The sequence below is a fragment of the Emiliania huxleyi genome, assembly GCF_000372725.1.
Source record: "Emiliania huxleyi CCMP1516 chromosome Unknown EMIHUscaffold_19, whole genome shotgun sequence".
Taxonomy (NCBI): domain Eukaryota; phylum Haptophyta; order Isochrysidales; family Noelaerhabdaceae; genus Emiliania; species Emiliania huxleyi.
The window spans coordinates 1016725-1035251 of NW_005200690.1; the positions used below are offsets into that span (position 1 = coordinate 1016725).

General features: G+C 67.2%; 7 protein-coding genes across 7 annotated transcripts; 2 read left to right on the forward strand and 5 right to left on the reverse strand.

Annotated features, from left to right (window-relative positions):
• Window positions 1-207: 207 nt before the first annotated feature.
• Window positions 208-4050, reverse strand: EMIHUDRAFT_426799 (hypothetical protein; the record flags this gene model as incomplete). The annotated part of the gene is made up of 10 exons (XM_005782539.1): window positions 208-975; window positions 1053-1225; window positions 1396-1774; window positions 2049-2139; window positions 2216-2404; window positions 2613-2890; window positions 2983-3241; window positions 3435-3595; window positions 3682-3756; window positions 3829-4050. 10 exons carry the CDS (start codon window positions 4048-4050, stop codon window positions 208-210), a joined length of 2595 nt encoding a protein of 864 aa, XP_005782596.1.
• A 369-nt stretch (window positions 4051-4419) lies between these two features.
• Window positions 4420-5593, forward strand: EMIHUDRAFT_434566 (hypothetical protein). The gene is made up of 2 exons (XM_005782540.1): window positions 4420-5392; window positions 5464-5593. Exon 1 carries the CDS (start codon window positions 4505-4507, stop codon window positions 4961-4963), a length of 459 nt encoding a protein of 152 aa, XP_005782597.1. The 5' UTR covers window positions 4420-4504; the 3' UTR covers window positions 4964-5392; window positions 5464-5593.
• Window positions 5594-5907: 314 nt separating this feature from the next.
• Window positions 5908-7189, reverse strand: EMIHUDRAFT_203659 (hypothetical protein; the record flags this gene model as incomplete). Its single annotated transcript, XM_005782541.1, has 3 exons — window positions 5908-6044; window positions 6122-6769; window positions 7183-7189. The coding sequence occupies 3 exons, from the start codon at window positions 7187-7189 to the stop codon at window positions 5908-5910; spliced, it is 792 nt and encodes a 263-aa protein (XP_005782598.1).
• A 1553-nt stretch (window positions 7190-8742) lies between these two features.
• Window positions 8743-10499, reverse strand: EMIHUDRAFT_203660 (hypothetical protein; the record flags this gene model as incomplete). Its single annotated transcript, XM_005782542.1, has 4 exons — window positions 8743-9032; window positions 9212-9341; window positions 9437-10131; window positions 10433-10499. The coding sequence occupies 4 exons, from the start codon at window positions 10497-10499 to the stop codon at window positions 8743-8745; spliced, it is 1182 nt and encodes a 393-aa protein (XP_005782599.1).
• Window positions 10500-10582: 83 nt separating this feature from the next.
• Window positions 10583-11260, reverse strand: EMIHUDRAFT_203661 (hypothetical protein; the record flags this gene model as incomplete). The annotated part of the gene is made up of 2 exons (XM_005782543.1): window positions 10583-10609; window positions 10769-11260. 2 exons carry the CDS (start codon window positions 11258-11260, stop codon window positions 10583-10585), a joined length of 519 nt encoding a protein of 172 aa, XP_005782600.1.
• A 4056-nt stretch (window positions 11261-15316) lies between these two features.
• On the forward strand, window positions 15317-16479 carry EMIHUDRAFT_99615 (hypothetical protein; the record flags this gene model as incomplete). Its single annotated transcript, XM_005782544.1, has 2 exons — window positions 15317-15763; window positions 15802-16479. The coding sequence occupies 2 exons, from the start codon at window positions 15317-15319 to the stop codon at window positions 16477-16479; spliced, it is 1125 nt and encodes a 374-aa protein (XP_005782601.1).
• A 196-nt stretch (window positions 16480-16675) lies between these two features.
• Window positions 16676-18278, reverse strand: EMIHUDRAFT_434578 (hypothetical protein). The gene is made up of 4 exons (XM_005782545.1): window positions 18195-18278; window positions 17814-18122; window positions 17290-17699; window positions 16676-17191 (listed from the first exon to the last, which is right to left on the reverse strand). Exons 1-4 carry the CDS (start codon window positions 18256-18258, stop codon window positions 16895-16897), a joined length of 1080 nt encoding a protein of 359 aa, XP_005782602.1. The 5' UTR covers window positions 18259-18278; the 3' UTR covers window positions 16676-16894.
• Window positions 18279-18527: the final 249 nt, after the last annotated feature.

The following is an 18527-nucleotide window of genomic DNA, read 5'->3' on the forward strand; positions in this document are numbered from 1 at the left end:
ACGCCTGCTGGTAGTGGTGGTCGAGCGGGTGCTGGTTGAGGACCATGCCGGTGACTCCGTGGTAGTAGTAGACGCCGCCCTTTGGGTCGAGCCGCTGCTCCCAGCCCTGCGGCTCGGGCGCCTGCAGCGCCTCGTCGGCGATCCACAGCAGGTGCGCGTCCTCCTTGATGTCCATGCCGATGTACTCGGCGTAGCCGAGGATGTCGCTCACCTGCCGCCGAGACGCAGATGCGAGGTCACCGAGAGGGAACCCCCCCCCCCCTTCTGGCTGCCGAGGCGCACCTCGCAGTGGAAGTTGTACTGCGCCCACACGTCGTCCTCCTTCTTCTTCTTCTCGGCCGCCTTCCTCGCCTCCTCCGCCCGCGCCTCCGCCTTTGCCTCGTCGGCCGCCTTCTTCTTGAAGAGCGAGAAGCGCTTCTTCTCGCTCTCCTTCTCGGCCGCGGCTTTCTTCTCCTGCTCGGCCTGCTCGGCCTCCTCCTTCTTGCTCTTGGCCGTCTTCCGCTCGAAGGACATCTTGCGCGCGCGCTGGTACCGCGCCTGCCGCACCTTCGCCGCCGCCTCCTCCTCCTTCGCGGCGGCCGCCGCCGCCGCCGCCTCCTCGCGCTTCTTCCTCAAGGCGGCCTCAGCTGCCCTCTTCGCCTCCTGCTGCTTCTTGTAGTCGCCGCCCGCCTTCGCGTCGCGCTTCGCCAACAGCCTTCTCCTCGCGAGGTACCCGCGCGCCAGGACCTGCATCGAGATCACCTTGGACGCGATGTACTCCATCCGCCGCTGCTCGAGCCGGTCGAGCACGCCCACGCCGAGGAAGACCTTGGTCTTGCCGACGCGGTAGTCCGTCTCGGGCACCTCGGCGCCCTTGAGCAGCGCGCGCACGCCCTCGGCCCCCGCCTTGCCGATGGCCGCCTTGGGCACGACTTGCTCGAAGCGCGAGAGGAGCTCGGCGAAGGGGAGGATGTCGGGGAAGCCCTTGCGCGTCGCCTGCACCGCCTGCACCACGCCCGAGGTGTAGAGCTGCCTATGGGCGACGGCTCCACCAGGGCTCGGGGAAGCGCAACTTTCACCGCCTGCACCACGCCCGAGGTGCGGAGCTGCCGCTGCATCACGTCCTCGTCCCAGGACATCGCCTTCTTGTCCATGTTTGGCTTGACGCAGCGGATGAAGTGCGTCTTCGTCGCGCTGAGCGTCTTGACGAGCTCGTTGAGCGAGACGCGGAACGAGTCGATCACGCCTAAAAGAGATCACTCGATTATGTTATTCATTGAGTAAATACATCATTGAGAACGAGTCGATCACGCCTAAAAGAGGTCAGGCGACGCACGTGCACAGACCGAGCGAGCGGTGCGGAGACGCGTCGATCCGTCGCGCCGACGAACTTTGCCGACTTGAATCGGCGCGCACCGGCGCCCTTCTTCTCCTCGAAGAGGGTCTTGACGAAGTCGTCGTCGGAGAAGCGCATGAGCACGACCAGGTCCTGCGGGAGCGGGTCCTTGTTCTTCTCGAGGAAGCCGGCCGACTGGTAGGTCACCTTGCCCGGGAAGTGCGAGAGGGTGAAGGCGGTGCGGTCGAGCTTCACCTCGGCGAAGCACGGGTGTCTGGCGTGCGCGAGCTTGATCTTTTGCGCGAAGGAGGCGTCCGTGCCGTTTGGGAAGAAGCACTCCTCGGCGAGCAGCGAGAGGATGCCGGTGGCCGGCTTGTCGATGAGCTCGAGCAGGGGGGTGTTGTCCTCGAACGTGATGTCGGCGACGTCGATGCCCTCCTTCTGGTACTCGGCGATCACCTACGAGAGAGGCGCCGCCGCGCAAGCCCTCTCCACCAGGCCGGCGGCCTCGCCTCTGCCGGTGGGGGCGTGCGGCGCGTGTGATGCCCCGGTTGTGTGTGTGCTCTCCGCGAGTGCGTGCGTGTGTGCCCCGCCGTCCGTGCGAGCTAGGTGTCCCACTGGCTGACACTGGCTGGCTGTTGGCGTGTACTCGTCTCCCCGCCCCGAGGTTGGCGTGTGTTGGGATCGTAGGATCGCAGCGCTGGTCTATATCTCCCCATATCTCCCCGGTCACCGACTCGAAGACAGCCTCCGTAAACATGTGCTGCATCCGCTCATTGGCAAAGTTGATGCAGAGCTGCTCGAGCGAGTTTGTCGGGAAGCACCTGGTGTACACGCGCGGTGTGTGAAGCGACGCTCTGCTCGCATGTCGCTCGAGCGCGCTGCTGTCTCGGCGAGCACTCGAAGCCGAAGATGTCGACGGCGCCGATGAAGTAGCGGCCTCCCTCGCCGGAGATGAGCGACGAGTTGATCATCTCGACGACCCAGTCGAAGAGCTTCGAGTAGAGCGCCTGCGCCGTTGTGCCCGGGGGGTCGCGGCTGGCGGGGCGCGTGTGGGATGCCGCTGCGGGCGTGGGTGCGGAGGAGGCGCTGCCTGTGGCGGAGAGGGTAGACGAGAGTGATGTCTCCAGGAGAGCGGCAGCGCCGTGGCGGCAGAGGGGGCGAGGGCGGCAGAGAGGGACGAGGGGGGCAGAGGGGGGCAGAGGGGGCAGAGGGGGGCAGAGGGGGGCAGAGGGGGCGGCGCGCCTTTGTGAGGGCGCTCTTGACGTCGGAGGCGTAGGCGATCGAGTTTGGAGACTTGATCCACTCGCCTCCGGCGTTGATGTTTTGGATGCAGATTGCGTTCTCGAGCTCCGTTGGCTGGATGGAGAGGAGGCGGGCGATGACGGCGGTGGTGGAGGGGTCGGCGATCTTTGCGTCCGCGACGGTCGAGTCGCCGACCGCCCCCTTGCCCGCGAAGTCGAGGTTGCCGAGGTAGAGGACCGCCATGATGACCTTCCACACCGACAGCTGGCAGCCGGCGAGCGAGGGGATGACGGCGAAGGCGGCAGAGAGCTCGGCGAAGTCGCAGGGCAGCTCGGACCTGCTCGCGGGGGGAGAGGTGTGAGGCCGCGCGCCCCTCCGCGGCGGACGCCGCCTCCGGCGCCGCGGCGGTCGCGCCAGTCCACGTCAGACGCCTTTCTGAGGTTGAGCAGCTTGAAGGCCTCGACGGCGTCCGACCCCTTGGGCAGCTGGAGCTCGGCCCGCTGGGAGGGGGAGAGGCCCTTTGCGACGGTGTAGAAGACGTGGTAGTTCTGCTCGTTCGCCAGCTGCGACGTGATGCGCGACTTTTCGAGGAGGTACGTCTTCATGAAGGCGCCCTGCATCCGGCCGGTCGGCGAGAACTGGAGCGTGAGGAACTTGCCGAAGCGCGACGAGTTGTTGTTCCTGTCGGGGGGGAGGGAGGGGGTGCAGGGGGGCGGTCGGCGGCGTGGCACGGGCAGCGCGGCCGGGGGCGGAGGAGCCGACACACGCCGCATGAGCTTCCGCGCAGCATGGTGCATCTCGCCACCTCTCTCGCTCCGCCCCTCGCGGCGTGCGGCGTCGGCCGCGTGTGTCTGGGGGCGTGCCGCGGCCTCACCAGATCGTCTTTGCGCAGCCAAAGCTCTCCATGATGGGGTTCGTCTTGAGGACGCGCGTATGCAGGTCCGAGCCCGAGCAGCTCACCTCGGCGAGGTACTCAAGGAGGATCTTTGCGGTCTCCGTCTTGCCGGCGCCCGACTCGCCGGAGATGATGACCGACTGCGGCGCGGGGCACGCGGTGAGGCCCCCCTCCCTTCGAGGGCCGGCCGTGTGCGCGATGGCGCGGTGACTCCGCGCTCGCTCACCTGGCTCGTCGACGTTCGCAGCATGCCCGAGTGCGCCGAGGAGGCGACGGCGTACACGTGCGGCGGCAGCTCCACCTGCAGCGGCATCAGAGGGAGTCAGAGCGCGTCCGGCCCTACAGACCTGCGGCTGGGGCAGCCACCGCGCACCTGCGGCGCCAGCGACGCCTTGTAGGCCTGCAGCGTCTCCTCCGTGTACAGCGGCAGCTTCTTGTAGGGGTTCACGGCGAGCACGATGCGGCCGCTTCGCGTGTAGATGTTGCCAGCCCTGTAGCGCTTCTCGACGTTTTGCAAGAGAGCCTTGTCGGTGATGCTCTTGAGCCTCGTGAGTTCGCTCTCCGTGTCCCTTGGCCCCCAGTCTTTGTGCGCCATCTTGGCCCACAAAAGAGAACCGCTTGAACAGCGCCTGCGCCGTTGGTGCCAGGGGTTGGCGGGGCACGTGTGGGTGACGCAGCGAGCGTGCGGAGGTGCGTGCGGCGCAGAGGGGGTAGTGGAGCGATGCCCCGGCTGAGGTGGCGAGGCGGCCGGTGGAGAGGGTTTAAGCACTTCACTAGATGCTCAAAAGTCAGCCGATGACAGAACACAGAACTCGGCGTTCGCTCGAGGAAAAAAGTATTATCCTAACGGTGTGGGGGCGCGGAGGGCTTGTTGGCGAGCCAAAATGGTGTTTTCCGAGGCGCTGCGCTAGGCTCAGAGCGAGTTCGCGCTGCGCTAGGCTCAGACGGCGAGTTCGCGCTGCGCTAGGCTCACAGATGCGAGTGCGCTGCGATAGAAGAAAAAAACAGGGTCGAAACGACAACCGAAGGGAGGACTGTGTAGTGTAATCATGTGTCAAGAATCACGTGCTGCTGCTGCTGCTGCTACTGCTGCTGCGGCGCGGCGAGCGCCGTCGCCGAGGCGGGCCTCGGCGGAGAGCGCGATTATGCGGCCTTTTCCGCGACCCGCACAAAGAAGAGGCGCCCTCCGTCAGCCTCGACCTGCCACCGGCTCGCGTCGACCGACCCGGCCGCGTGCCACACCTCCACAGCCCAGTGCGCCAGCCCGCAGAAGTTGCCCTCCTCGATGCCCCATCCCGTGGGCCACGCGGCCAAAGCGGTGCCGAGAGGCGGCGGCGGCGCCGCGGTCGCCTCGAGACGCGCCGCGACGGCGTCAAAGGCGATCCGCCTCGCGCCCGTCGCGGCCGCCTCGGCCAGCAGCGCCTCCCCGGCCAGCCGCGGGAGGTCGCCCTCCGTCTCGAACCAGCACGACGAGCGGCCGTCGGCGCACGCCTCGTCCCACGCCTTGAGCTGGCGGACAAAGGCCGCCAAGCTCTTGAGGCCGGGCGAGGGCGCGGCGGGCGACGGGGCAAGGGAGCAGCCGGGCGAGGAGAGGTAGGAGGTGCTCGCCGGCGAGCGCTCCCGCGCCTGCGAAGGGGCAAGGCCTGAGGGCGGGCGGGCGGTCGGGCGGGCGGGCGCGGGTGGGGGGGATAAACGCTGCGCCGCCAAAGGAACCAGCGACACTGGCCGCGGCTCGTCGCCACGCGCCGGCTCGGAAGAGGGGCTGTCGGCGGCGAAGCAGAGTGGCACGCCTCGCCGCTCGAGCCGCCGACAGCCCCCCTCCTCGACGTGACGGCCGCTCCCGGAGCCGGCCGGTGCGCGCCTGACCCACGCCCCCTCTCGCACCCCTCCGACCCCCCCTGCGCGGCGCACCCGTCCGCTGTGCGCCGGCTCGAGCGCCTATTGCCAAATCGCGACGTTTGAGCGCAGCGCACGCATCCTCTGGGCGCCTGAGCGCGGCGGAATCTTGCCAGAATGTGGCCGCAGGAAGAGCCTCCGGCGGGCCTCCGGCGGACGCCTGGCGGCGTGGCGCTGCGCGCCGGCCTGCGGCCCAAAGCCCGAACGAGCGGTCAAGTTAACTTGACGCGCCGAATCCCTTGGTTGGCCCTCGCAGCTGTGATACAAAAGTGGGGACGCGCCTGGCGGCGCGCCCCCAATAAAAGAATTCCGGTCTGGCTCTGTGCCAGCCCACGGTGTGGCGTGCGTGGGCCTGCCCCTGGTCCCTGCCCGACTTTATTTACTCAAGAGAGATACCAACCATTGTGACGTCTCTGATCTCTCTCTCTCTCTCTCTCTCTCTCTCTCTCTCTCTCTCTCTCTCTCTCCCCCCCCCCCCCTGCGTCTCGGGCCCTAACTAAGATACGTGCAGGATAGTACCTTACACTGAAAGCATTCCGAATCATAAAGGTGTGCCTTATATGGTGTGTCGGCCGCTCTCGTACGCAGGTCGCGCGCCTCGCCCCAAAGCGCGCATGAGTGGGTACGACCAGGGAAGCAAGCTAATCTGCCACGCCGCCATCGCATGCCCCGGCTGCGGCCCCCGTGCTTCGCCTCGAGTGCATCTAGTAGTGCCGCCTGGCCCGCGAGGCCGATCCGATTGTACATGGCGTTCACGCGACATCCCTGACCCGCGGCCGGGAGGGCAGCTGCGAGTGCCATCGCGCCCTCGTCGCCCACCTCGCACCACGCCAACCCCAGCCCATGCGACGGCTTGCCCATCGCCAGCGCCGCAGCTAGCGCCACGGCTCCCTCGTCGCCAATAGGCGTGGCACCGACGTTGAGCGTCTGCAGCGCCGGCGCCACGCCGCGATGGAACACGCCGCAGAGCGCGCCGACGCCGCGCACGCCGTAGCGGTTTGCATTAACCATGAGGAACTCAAGCGCCGGGAGCGCACCGTCCTCGAGCCCCGCCGCGAGCTCCGCCACGCCCTCGTCGTCGAGGCGTGTCCCATTTAGGTCGAGGGTCCGGAGGCTCTCGCAATGGTTTAGCGCCTCCGCCAGCAGCGCCGGGCTAGTCCACGCGACGCCACGCACGAGCGGCAGCCCGTGGTAGTTGAGCTTCTCGACCGTGCCCAGCACGGCCTTCGCCGTCTTTTCATAGAGCGCGAGCACGGCCGACGAGTCCGCGCCGTTGGTGAAGCGGCAAGCGGCGAGCAGCTTCGCCATGCGCTCCGGAGTCGCGAGGAGCCGCCGCTGAGCGCCGCCGTCGTCGCTGGAGACGTCGATGACGAGCTTCCACTTGGCAAAGCCCAGCGAAGCGGGCTTTGCGCCCAGCTCTGCTCACAATCCTAGCGACAAGCCTCCGATTGCGAGCAGTAGCGCTCGCGATCCTACATCTTGTAGGACTATGAGCGGCGGTGCTCACAATCGTACCAAAGATCCAAGGATTGCTAGCAGCTCACAGGGGGCGCTCCCAATCGCTCCAGCCGCGAGCGCTTGTGAGTGAGCGCGCCGGGGGGGGTCTCCTCACAATCCAACAGTGCTCGCACCGATTGCGGGGGGGGAACCGCTTGCAATCCTAGAAGTCGTAGGACTGTGGGCGGTGTCGCTCGCAATCGGCGAAAGTTCTAGGATCGCGAGCGCTACTGCTCGCAATCGGAGGCTTGTCGCTAGGATTGTGAGCAGTGCTGCTCGCAGTCCTAGACTTTGCTCGGATTGCGAGCGCGCTGGTAGTAGTCGTAGGCGTCACCAGTCATCTTGGGAGCGGAGCTGCTCTTAGTCCTAGAAGATGTAGGATTGCGAGCGCAGGCGCTCACAATCGCACAGAGATGCTACGATTGCGAGGAGTGCTGCTCACACTCCTTCGACTTCTAGGGTTGAGAGAGCGAGGCTGCTCTCAATCCTAGCCTGGTAAAAAAGAAGGTTCACCCTCTGAGACCCCAAGGAACCCTCTCTCTCGAGGTTCTCGAGGTGGATATCCTTTGGCCGCGTTGGGTAGCGAGGATTGGTGTGACGCGATCCACGCAGGCGTAGTTTCTGACGGCCGACCGTCAGTGCACGGAGTTGCCCTTCTCCGACTGCCCCGGCTAGTTCACGGGTTTCGCGGGAGTGACCCCATGCGTCAAACCCGAGACCTAGCGCGGGTGGGTTGGAGGGGGCTCGCTGCAAGGAAGGGCGGTGTAAGAAGCCGATCCCCGTAGTCTGCCCCACAGACCCCCCTCTGAGGACGGGTCGGACCCCAGGCTTGGCGGCACAGAGGGTTTGACTCTGACTCTGTGCCGCCTCTGTGGCCTCTCTTGGCTGATTTTGGCCTCAGAGGGTCCCTGGCCGAGGGTCTGTCTTGGCGCGGCACAGAGGGCTTTGTTTGACCTCAGAGGGTTGCCCCCTCACGGCAGAGGCGAGAGCCCCGGGCGGAGGCCGGAGCGCCTAGCCCTCCACGAACGGCGCTGACCAGGGAGGGCGGGGAGGGGGCGGAAGCAGCGAGCATGACTAAGGCGCTACTCTCGCTTCGAGCGCCCGGCACCACACACGCTTACTGCTGCTGCAGGCTCACAGCGCCCGCGCCGAGCCCTGCGCGACAGCTTCGCGCGGCCCGCGGCGCCGACCGTCAACTTGAGGATGTGCTTGGAGCGGCCGCCCGAGGAGGAGGTAGTGATCTCCACGTCCGTCCCCTGCTCCAGCTTGGCCATGAGGCGCCGCGGCGTCCTAGTGAACTCGACCTTGAGGTATCCGAAACCAATGGAAGCTGGGCCCTTGCTGGGGAGGGTTCTCTCTGCTTGGTGGGGGATCACGACAGACTTTTGAGATACCGCTGAAAAACTCCCTCTGAGGAGCGGCCTCGCGGGGCTTGCCTTGGCGTCTCAGAGGGTCCCCGTAGCCTCAGAGGCTGCGACGAGAGAGAGGCTGGCTTGGCGGCACAGGCCCTTCAGAGGGTCGGCCCAGGCACCCTCTGAGCCGCTCGTAGATGGCCTCTCTTGGCACAGAGGGTACCCTCTGAGACGAGCAGATCTGGGCCGCCTTGCCTCACCCCCCCCGCCTCCTCTGATACAACCCCCTAGTCCTCCGGTCCACACGGGTACCCCCGACCCCCGTCGGCGTCGCCCGTGCTAGGACAACAAGGCCCCACGGTACACGGCGTCTCCAAATTAGGCGAGTCACACATGTGTGGTGATTGGGCGCAGGGAGGCTGTTGTGGCGCACCGGACCGCCCCCCGACGCCCAGCATCGTGGCCCACCCAACTGTATCCATGGGAGTCACAAACGGTACTGCACTCGCGGCTGCTCACGACACTCAAACCCACCACCTGACTCAATCCGACTCTCCATGCCCCGCGCCCGCCTCCACGTCGCTCAGCGAGAGGTCCCTCTCCAGCGCGTCCGCCTCGAGCTTCCGCAGCCTGGCGCGCTTGGCGTGCAGCAGCGGCATAAAGTCGCTCCAGACCTCCGCCTCCTCGGCGCGCATCTGCTCGACCTTGGCCGACAGCGTCTCGTCCGCCGCCGAGAGCTCCGCCTGCAGCGCCTCGGTCCTCGCGCGCTGCGCTGCGCGCGCCGCCTCGAGCCGCTCCTTGCGCTGCAGCAGGTCGAGCAGCAGCGACGCGCCTGCCGGGGGGCGCGCGGCGAGGTGCGTGCGCGGGTGGGGAGGGGCGCTGGCGGCGGCCGCGACGGCGGCGGCCGCGACGGCGGCGGCGGAGAGGCGAGGGAGGGCGAAAGCGACGGCGACGGGTCGATACGCGAGGGCGTGGGGGACGGCGGTGGGGATGGCGGTGGTGACGGCGGACCGTGGCTCACGCCGGGCGGCGCGTGCAGCTCCTCCATCCGGATGGGCTCCAGCTCCGCCGGCTGGCTGCGCTCGCTCCGCAGCAGCAGCTCCCTCCACCCCGAGTGGATCTTGTGCCGCCGGACAGTGGCCTGCAGGGGGTGTGTATGTTTGTGATGCCTGTCTGCGGTTCTGCCTGCTGTCTGCGTGTGCGGCGGATACGTGCGTGCGTATTGCGCTCGCGCACCTGCAGCTCTCCCCGCCCGACAGGCAGCTCTGCCCACGCGGACACGCCGGCGGGGTCGGTCCCGAAGGTGCGCCTCCCCTCGCACCAGCGCGCGGCGAGCGTCCCTCCGCGGCCCGAGCTCCCGCGCGGCGTCAGCGTCAGCGTCAGCGTCCCGCTCGCCCGCTCGTGGCTGCCGCTCGCATGCGCGGCCGATGTCAAGGACGAGGGCTGGAGCTCGCACACCTCGACGTGGAAGGAGCCATCGCGCAGGCGCCACTCGTCCTGCCGCCGGCGCGCAGCCTCGCACTCGTCCGCCGCCACGCAGTCGCCGGACGGTGGCAGCCGCACGAGGAGCGGATACCTCTTCAGCAGCGGCTGCGACACGAGGTAGAGGACGTCGCCGTGGCGGAGCGCGACCGGCTCGGCCGTCGCGATGGGCTCCGGACGCGAGCCGCGGCGCTGCAGGCCGGCGGGCCACAGCGCTCCCTCGCGGGAGCGCGCCCTCCACTCGCCGTCCGAGCCAAGCGCGAGCGTGAGCTGCCCGCCCTTGGCCCTGCGCGACACCTTGTTGGCGTCCGGTCCCTCCCGGTCGGCCTCGCGGAGGTCCTCCCGGCCGAGCACGAGCTCGCCGGCGGAGGCGGCGCAGGCGGGCGCCGCGTTGTCGAGGTGGACGAGCGAGAGGGCTGGGGCTGGAGACGGTGCTGCGGCCGGCGCGCCTGCCATATGTGTACACACATCTAAAATGTAAAAACCGAAAAAAGAATTTCGCGCGCGCAAAAAGAAAGAATCGTCGCGGAATGTGGCGCTAGCCGGCTTTCGTCGGGCGTCTGCCTCTTCCTATCTCCGTCTTGCAATATCTCGCCAATTCGCGCACGACCTTCATGCCACCTCCTGGCCACTGCTCGCGGTCTCTCGCTCTCGTCGTTCTCTCCCCTGCCGCTTAATCTTCTGACTCATCGCCTGGCCCGACGGTGAGAGGCCAAATGTGAAGAGGTAGCGCGGCAGATGGCACCGCACCGTCCTCCACAGCACCGTCCGGGGAGCTCGCCGTCGGCTTGACAGGCTCCATCGTCTGCATCGCCATGGGTCGTGCTGGTCCATGAGGTCTGTGCCAGGCCCAGTTCGTGCTCCATCATTTTTGTGATTGATTTTTTATTCAAGTTGACTTTATTCAAAGCGCCGGACCCTTGTGCGCTATGCATCGCGCGCGGGCAGCCGCCCGTCCACACCGCACTACACATCGTGGCTTCGCTTCTGCCCGACCGACGGGCGATCGGCGGCCCCGACGGGCTCGGCTCCGACGGCCGAGGGCCCGGCCGCTGCAGCAGCGGCGCGGAGGAGAAATGTGCGCACCAGAACCGGGTGTGCATCGGCGGTAGCGGCGGCTTCGGCCACATCCTCACTCACCAGCATCGTTGCCGCCGCTGCCCAGGCGCCAGCCCAGTCGTAGCCGTCTTCGTCGTCGACGTCTTCGCGTCCGGTCGAGGCGTCAAGCCAATCGCAGTAGCCGTCAGCGATGTCGACGTCGTCGTTCTCCGCCTTGATCAGTTCATCGCGGTGGTTCCACGGCCTGTCAGGAGGACTCGCCAGCTCCATGGCCTTGCGCTTGAGGCGCTGAAGCAGCAGGACGGCGGCGTGGCGCTGCGGATGACGGCTCTCGCGCGCGTGCATGCGCGCGCTGAGGAAGGCCAGCTTGACGGCTCGCGCTGTGGCACACGTCGGGAGAGTGAAGAAGGCTGCCAGGCTCGTGCATGAGAGGAGCGAGTCCACCAGAGCCTTTTGGTTTGCAAAGAATGGCAGGGCCGCTCTTTCGTCGTCGTCGCGTTTGGCGGCGAGCCTGTCCATTTCAGAGGGCAACACGCGGCAGCTCTCGCACTCAGGGTTTGTGAGTGCGAATTTTCACACTTTCACTTTCACATGTGAATTCATGTGAATTTCACATGAAACGTTTCGGCCGCCCCCGTTTCACTGAAAATTTCACAAGTTCGAGAGTAATGGAGAAGTCTGTCCGCGCCTAAGGATTCTGCCTTTCCTATTCTGCTCTACTACACAAGGATTCTTGCTATTCTACCTCTCACTAGATTCCCCTTCCCAGGTTCCTCTTCTGCTCAGATATTCTGATTCTCTCCCCAGACTCTCCCATCTTGGCCCCGCTTTCAGCTTCCTGATTCTCCATTCTCGTTTCCTCCGCTTCCTTTCCGATTCTCCACGCCCTCCCGGTGGCAAATAATAGCCCAAGTCTCGAAGAGTGCGCCCCACCTTCGGTATCTGGGCGGCAGGCGGGACTAGAGAGGCACGCTGGTGCACGGATGGGGGCGCGAGCCGCCATCTTGGACTGTGAGGCGAGTATTTGCAACCGGGAGCTCGCCGCCGCCCCTACACCGCCGCGGCCGCCCTCCCGGTGGCAAATAATAGCCCAAGTCGAAGAGTGCGCCCCGCCCTCGGTATCTGGGCGGCAGGCGGGACTAGAGTGGCACGCTGGTGCGCGGATGGGGGCGCGAGCCGCCATCTTGGACTGTGAGGCGAGTATTTGCAACCGGGAGCTCGCCGCCGCACCTACACCGCCGCGGCCGCCCTCCCGGTGGCAAATAATAGCCCAAGTCGAAGAGTGCGCCCCGCCCTCGGTATCTGGGCGGCAGGCGGGACTAGAGTGGCACGCTGGTGCGCGGATGGGGGCGCGAGCCGCCATCTTGGACTGTGAGGCGAGTATTTGCAACCGGGAGCTCGCCGCCGCCCCTACACCGCCGCGGCCGCCCTCCCGATGCGTCGAGAGTCGACTCTCGACTGCTGAGAGAGTTCATCCCACCATCAGCACCGTATTCGCCCACAGCATGCCATGAGATTCATATAGGTCTAGTGTACACATCAGCTCAGCGAGACCAATATCTCCAGCCTCCTTCATCTTGGCTGCTGCTTGGGAGCCAACACCTGTGCAAGTGAGTGTCAGAGTGTCGGAACTCGGTGGGAGCATCCTTCATCAATCACGTTCACACGACTCTTCACACTCGCTCGAAAAAGTGAAATTTCGTTTCACATGAAATGTGAAGTGAAAGTGAAAGTGAAACCGATTCGCTGTTTCCATGTGAAATCACGAACCCTGCTCGCACTCCTCGCAATCATCCATGAGGTGGCGATCCCAAGAGACCATCTGCATGCGACCGGCGTAGCAGCCACAGAAGAGCTTCTCGCAGCCGTTGCAATAGCCGCCGAGCGGATCGCATTCAGCGCAAAACAACTCGCCGGGCACGGCCCCTCCAGGTCTTCACCGCACTTGTCACATGAGGGCTTCACCGGCTTCACTGGCTTGCGGCGCGGCATCTCTATTGCACCGTCGCTTGCTCTCTCGCCGCCGTGCTTCCGCGCACGCTCTGGAGTGGATGATTGGCGGTGTTGTTCACTTCTGAATCGCCGCTAGCTCGTAGCTGGTTTGTCGACGGCCTCGCGGCCAAGCGATGGGCAGGGTCCGGATTTCCGCGTGGCACGGCTGGATTCGGGACAAGGGCTGGGTGGGGTATTGATTGCAAATCAAATCAAGAGGAGGGAGTGCGTGTGATTACTGACGTACGAACGCACCGGGAATCAACAACGGTGTCGCAGGAGCTGCGCAGGAGCGCGCTCCCTGTACTCGGCGCGCTGCGCTGTCACTGTGTCACACTGCTCTGGTACTCGATCGGGCGTTCTTAGCTCTCCGCGACGCGGAGCGCGCGCATCGCGCCCTTCAGCTCTGCCACCTGGTCGAGCGCGTCGCCGAGCAGCCCCTTGGCCACGCCAAAGTCGCGCAGCTGCTCCACGCCGCCGCTCGCCCGCACCTCGGCGGCGTGGTCGGCCACGAAGCGGCGGCACTGCGCGAGGAGCCGCCCGTCGCCCATCGTGTGCGCCGCCTCGAGCAGCGGCACGGCTGTCGCCGGCGCGACGCTCTCCTGCAGCGCCTGCGCGCAGAGCAGCTCGAGGCGCGGCACCTGGTACATCTGCGCCAGCTCACGCAGGTCGAGCGCGCGCTGCGCCCTGCCGCCCTCGTCCTCGCCGAGGTCGAACTGGTCGGTGAGGAGGTAGCGGACGAGGGCAGTGAAGCTGGCGAAGTCGGTGTGCGACACCGTGACCTCGGCGGCGTCGCGCTCCTTCATGCCGATGCCAAACATGGTCAGGAAGACCGGGGACCGGGCGCAGAGGACGCACTTGCTCACGTGCTCGATGCGCTCCTCGTCGTCGCCGACCAGGAAGGTGACTTTCCCCTCTGGGAGGGTGGCGTCGCCCCGCGTCTTTGCGAGGTCAGCCAGGATGGTGGAGGGCGGAACGACGATCGGGGCAAAGGAGGGAGGCGGAGGAGGCGCCGCCACGCAGACCTGGCGGAGGCCACCGTCCGAACTGACCAACAGCGTGCTGCCGTCGGCGCTGATGGCGACTTCTTCTAGGCAGTCGAACCCCGCCGCGTTGCCCCCGCCGTCAGCGCTGCCCTCTGTGCCACTGCCCGCGATCGTCGTCACCTCTCCCGTCGCCACCTCCACCCGCCGGATCTTGCGGTTGCTGAAGTCCGCCACAAACAGCGCGCCGCCGTCTGGGCTGATGGCGATGCCACCTGGGTAGAAGAATTGTGCCGCGTCGCCCACGCCATCGGCGCTTCCATGCCGCTGCCCGCGATCGTTGTCACAGCGCCCGTCGCCACCTCAACCCGCCGGATCTTGTGGTTCTCATCGTCTGCCACAAACAGCACGCCGCCATCCGGGCTGAGGGCAAGGCCACGTGGGCCGCAGAACTCCGCCGCGTCGCCCACGCCGTCCGCGTCGCAAAACTCGCCACTGCCCGCGAGCGTGGTCACCGCGCCAGTCGCCACCTCCACCCGCCGGATCTTGTTGTTGCCGCAATCCGCCACATACAGCGCGCCGCCGTCTTGGCTAATGGCAAGGCCGCGTGGGCCGCAGAACTCCGCCGCGTCACCAACGCCATCGGCGCCGCCTTCTTCGCCGCTGCCCGCGAGCGTCGTCACAGCGCCAGTCGCAACCTCCACCCGCCAGATCTTGTTGTTGTTCCAGTCCGCCACAAACAGCGCGCTCGCGTCCGGGCTGGCAGCGACGGTGTAGGAGTCTCCTGCCGGCAAGGCTGCCACGCGGCGCACGCGCCCGGCCGCCGAGACCTGCAGCAGCGAGTCCTCGGTCGCGACGTACCAGGCGCCCGCGTGATCGCTCGCAATGCCAACCTGACCGAGCGATAGAGGGCCGTCCTCGCCCTCGAGCGCCAGCGTGGAGACCTTTCCGACGAGGCGCGCGCCAAAGATGGGCGCCTCGAAGCCATCCGCGATCGGCACGGCCACAACCTCGCCGCCGCCGCTGGTGCGGGCGCGCTTGCGGGCGGCGGACGCCATACACTGGTATAAAGCCTGGGGACCGTCAGCGGGCACCTCGTGCGCTCCTAGGGGCAATCCGAGCCCTGGCCCCGCACGCGGCCCTGCTGCCCTCCCGTCTGCCGAAATCGACCAGGCCCATCGCCGTGGGCCCACCGGCGACTGCGGCGGCCCTAGCACCGGCCGATTGTTTGAGCGATGGCCTGTGCTGCGGCCGTCTCGGACGTTCAAGCGGCGCCAGCCAGCGGCTCGGCCGCGCATCCTTCTTGCGCGTCCCAGCGGCCCTAGTGCCACCAGCAAGCAGCCGGCTGCATGGGGCGAGAGGGTGCGTTTGAACGGCCTTTTCAGAGGTGTGAATAACAGCGCCCCAGCCTTTATTGTTGGGAAGGTCTGGATTCGGGTCCTGGGCTGGGTGAGGTATGAAACTTTGCAAGACCGACAAGAACAAACTTCTAAAAATCTCTCCCGAGGAAGAAAGAAAGAAAGAAAACACAGCAAGCGGGAGTGCCTCGCCGCGAGAGAGCACCTTCGTGTATCGCGCGCCTTACTCCGGAGCAGCTGCCATGCGCTCCTCCAGCCAGCCCACGCAGCCCGCGCCGGCGCTTTTGGCAGCCATGCTGGTCTTCACCGCAGCAAATGCGATCATCTCCTTCTCGGCCTTCTGGGCGTCGCGGAACACCGTCGCTGAGCCGCCTGCCGCTGGCACCGGCACCAGTACAGCTTCCACGGCGGCGGCCCGGAGCCTCTGGGAGGCGTACGACGCACACCTGGCCGAGGCAAAGTATGTGGATCTCACGCACGCGATCGAGCCTGGCATGCCGCTGTGGGACGGCTTTTCCCAGCCCAAGTTTGGCGCTGCCGTCGCAAGAGTCGCCACACCAGGCTTCATCGCCGAGGGCGCAACGTACGGCTACGCTGCGCAAGGCTTCGTCGCCGGCGCGGTCTCGCTCGCGACTGACCAGATCGGCACGCAGCTCGACCCGCCGGCGAGTAGCCTGGAGTCACACGCGGTGGGCGTCGCCTAGCTCACGGCTTGTGCTGTCAGTAGGCGCACTGGAATGAGCTCGGCGCCACAATCTCCGATCTTCCCCCGACGGTGACGCTCCGCCCGCTCGTCGTGGTCGACATCTCGCGCAAGGTGGCCGCGGAGCCGGGCTACACGGCGAGCGTCGCCGACGTGCTCGCGTGGGAGGCGGAGCACGGGCGGGTCCCGGCAGGAGCAGCGGTGCTCTTCCGCTCGGACTGGTCGCGGCGGTGGGGCGAGTACCTCGTCGAGGGGAAGATGCCGGCCGTCTTCCCCGGGGTCGGGCTGCCGGCGCTCCAGTTCCTGCACCAGAACCGCTCCATCCTGCTGCACGGGCACGAGCCGCTTGACACGGACTCGACGCCGACGCTCGAGGGGGAGGCGTGGCTGATGCACCACAACTACCTGCAGGTCGAGGGCGCCGCCAACCTGCACCTCGTCCCGCCCGCCGGCGCCCTCCTCTCCATCGGATTCGCAAAGATCAAGGGCGGCGCCGGCGGGCTCGCGCGCCTCGTCGCCGTCTGCCCGCCCGCGTGGCCCTTTGGGGTCAGCGTGCGCGAGGCGCCCGCCGCGCCGCTGCCGCAGCAGCCGGCGCCCCTCCGCAGAAGCGCCGACGGGGTGCTGCGTCCGCGGCCCGGGGCGGCGCCGACAGAGTACTGCGGCGCCGGAGGCGCGCCGCTGGGCTGCCCACTCCCGGGGTAATAAGATAGTACACACAAATCGCTGTCCAGGGGCAGGGCCGCTGCACGCCCTGCACACAGCACACAGATATTAGGAGGCTTGTTCCTCCGTCGCGTGACCCGAGATGATTGTGCGCGTCGCCCGTCGGCCCCACGCCGCCACGCGGCGGCGCCGGATTTTTTTGGCACGCACGCTGGCTGTGCCGCGCGCGCACACACATCGCACACACCGTAAAATAAAAACAACAGAGGAACAGCGACGCGTGGAGACACAAAACAGGGCAGAGCTGTGCGAGACAACACGGACGCCGCAATACCCACACCCAGCCCTTTGCCCGGCCAGGCGGCCACGGCCACAGCGAGGGGGTGGACGCCAAGTGCGTGACGACACACGAAGTGCGGACGCCCCGCCGGCGCGGCTTTGCGGCGCGTCGGCGCTAGTTTGCGCGGCCGCCGTTCGCGTTCGCGAAGAAGGAGTACGCGAAGACGAGGCCGAAGAAGAGGGAGGTGTTTGTGAAGAAGAGGAGCGCGCCGCCCACCCACAGCGCGGTGCGGCCCCACTGGCGGGCCTGGTCGGCGGCGACCGCCCAGTCGGCAAAGAGGTTCAGCACGAGGTCGCCGCGCTGCCTGCCCGCCTCGGGGCGGGAGAGAGGCATCCCCTCGCCAGACACCTTGACGGACAGCCGGCGCGGAGGCAGCCGCACCCTCAGCGTGCGCGAGTCGAGCGTGCGCACCTTTGTGCGACGAGATGGACGACTCAATACTCAGTCTTATCGCGGGTGCAGTCCTCTAGTCTTATCGCGGGTGCAGTCCTCTAGGCGAGCGTGCGCACCTCATGCGACGAGCCCCGCACCAAGAGGTCCAGCAGGCCGCAGAACGCGACGGCGGCGAGGTCGTGCCCGCGCCGCGAGAAGCGCGGGTGCTCCTCCTGCGCCAGCTGGAAGCAGACGCCCGCCTCCTCGAAGGTGATGCGAGTGCCTTCCTTCCAGCCCGGCTTGACGTCAACCACAAACGAGCGCCCCTCGTGGCTCGCAGACTTTCGCGCGCCGCTGTACAGCTCCTCGAGCGAGCAGCGGATCGGACGCACGACGGCGACGGGCGCGCGCCGGGCGCCCCCGCCGCGCCCGCCGCGCCCGCCGCGCCCTCCCCGCCCTCCCCTCCCTCCGCGGCCCCGGCCACCCATCTGTCCGCCAAACAGGCCCTGCAGCATCTCGTTGAGGTCTCCGCCGGCCATGCCGCCTCCTGCAGGGGGCGAAGGGCGAGAGGGCGAGGGGGGCGGGGCTGAGCAGAGCCTGCTGCCGCAGGGCGCAGGGAGCGCGGCGCGAGGGAGACGCTGGGAGCGCCGGCTGCCGGCGCCTCCCATGCCCGGCCCAAACCCGAAGCGCACGCCGGGGCCGCCCATGCCGCCGCCCGCCATCTGGCCAAACATCTGCGCAAACAGCTCGTTCGGGTCGATGCCGTGCATTCCCGCGCCGCCAAAGCCCGCCGACGGCCCGCCGCCGCCGCCGCCGCGCTTTAGTCCAGCCTCGCCGTACCGGTCGTAGATCTCCTTCTTGTTTGAGTCGGAGAGCGCCTCGTACGCCTCAGCCACCTCCTTGAACCGCCGCTCCGCCTCCTGGTCCCCGGGGTTCTTGTCTGGGTGCCACTTCATGGCCATCTTGCGATCTGTGCGCGGGCGGCACGGCGTTTGCGACGGGCGGAGCGTGGCGTCGGGAGGCAGAGCGCGCGGCGGCGCACATCCCTTCTTGATCTCCTCCGGCGTCGCGCTCTTCGAGACGCCGAGCGTCTCGTAGTAACCCATGGCGCCACCCTTACTCCGGGTTTCGCGACCGGGTTCAGGCGTAAAAGCGAAAAAGAAAACGCCAGCTCGACGTGAAGGGACGGGGGACGTGGCCGTGCGCCGTTCAATGCCGCTTCTTCACGCGACGCTCATGTCCGCGACGAGCCTGCTCGTCGGGCCCCAGCGGACGCGGCTCTTTGAGCAGCACCACCTCGAGGGGCAGACGTGCCGCGCTGAGACCTCGCGTGGCGGCGACTCGGCGACCGGCACGCAGCAGGGCGGGCCCCCAT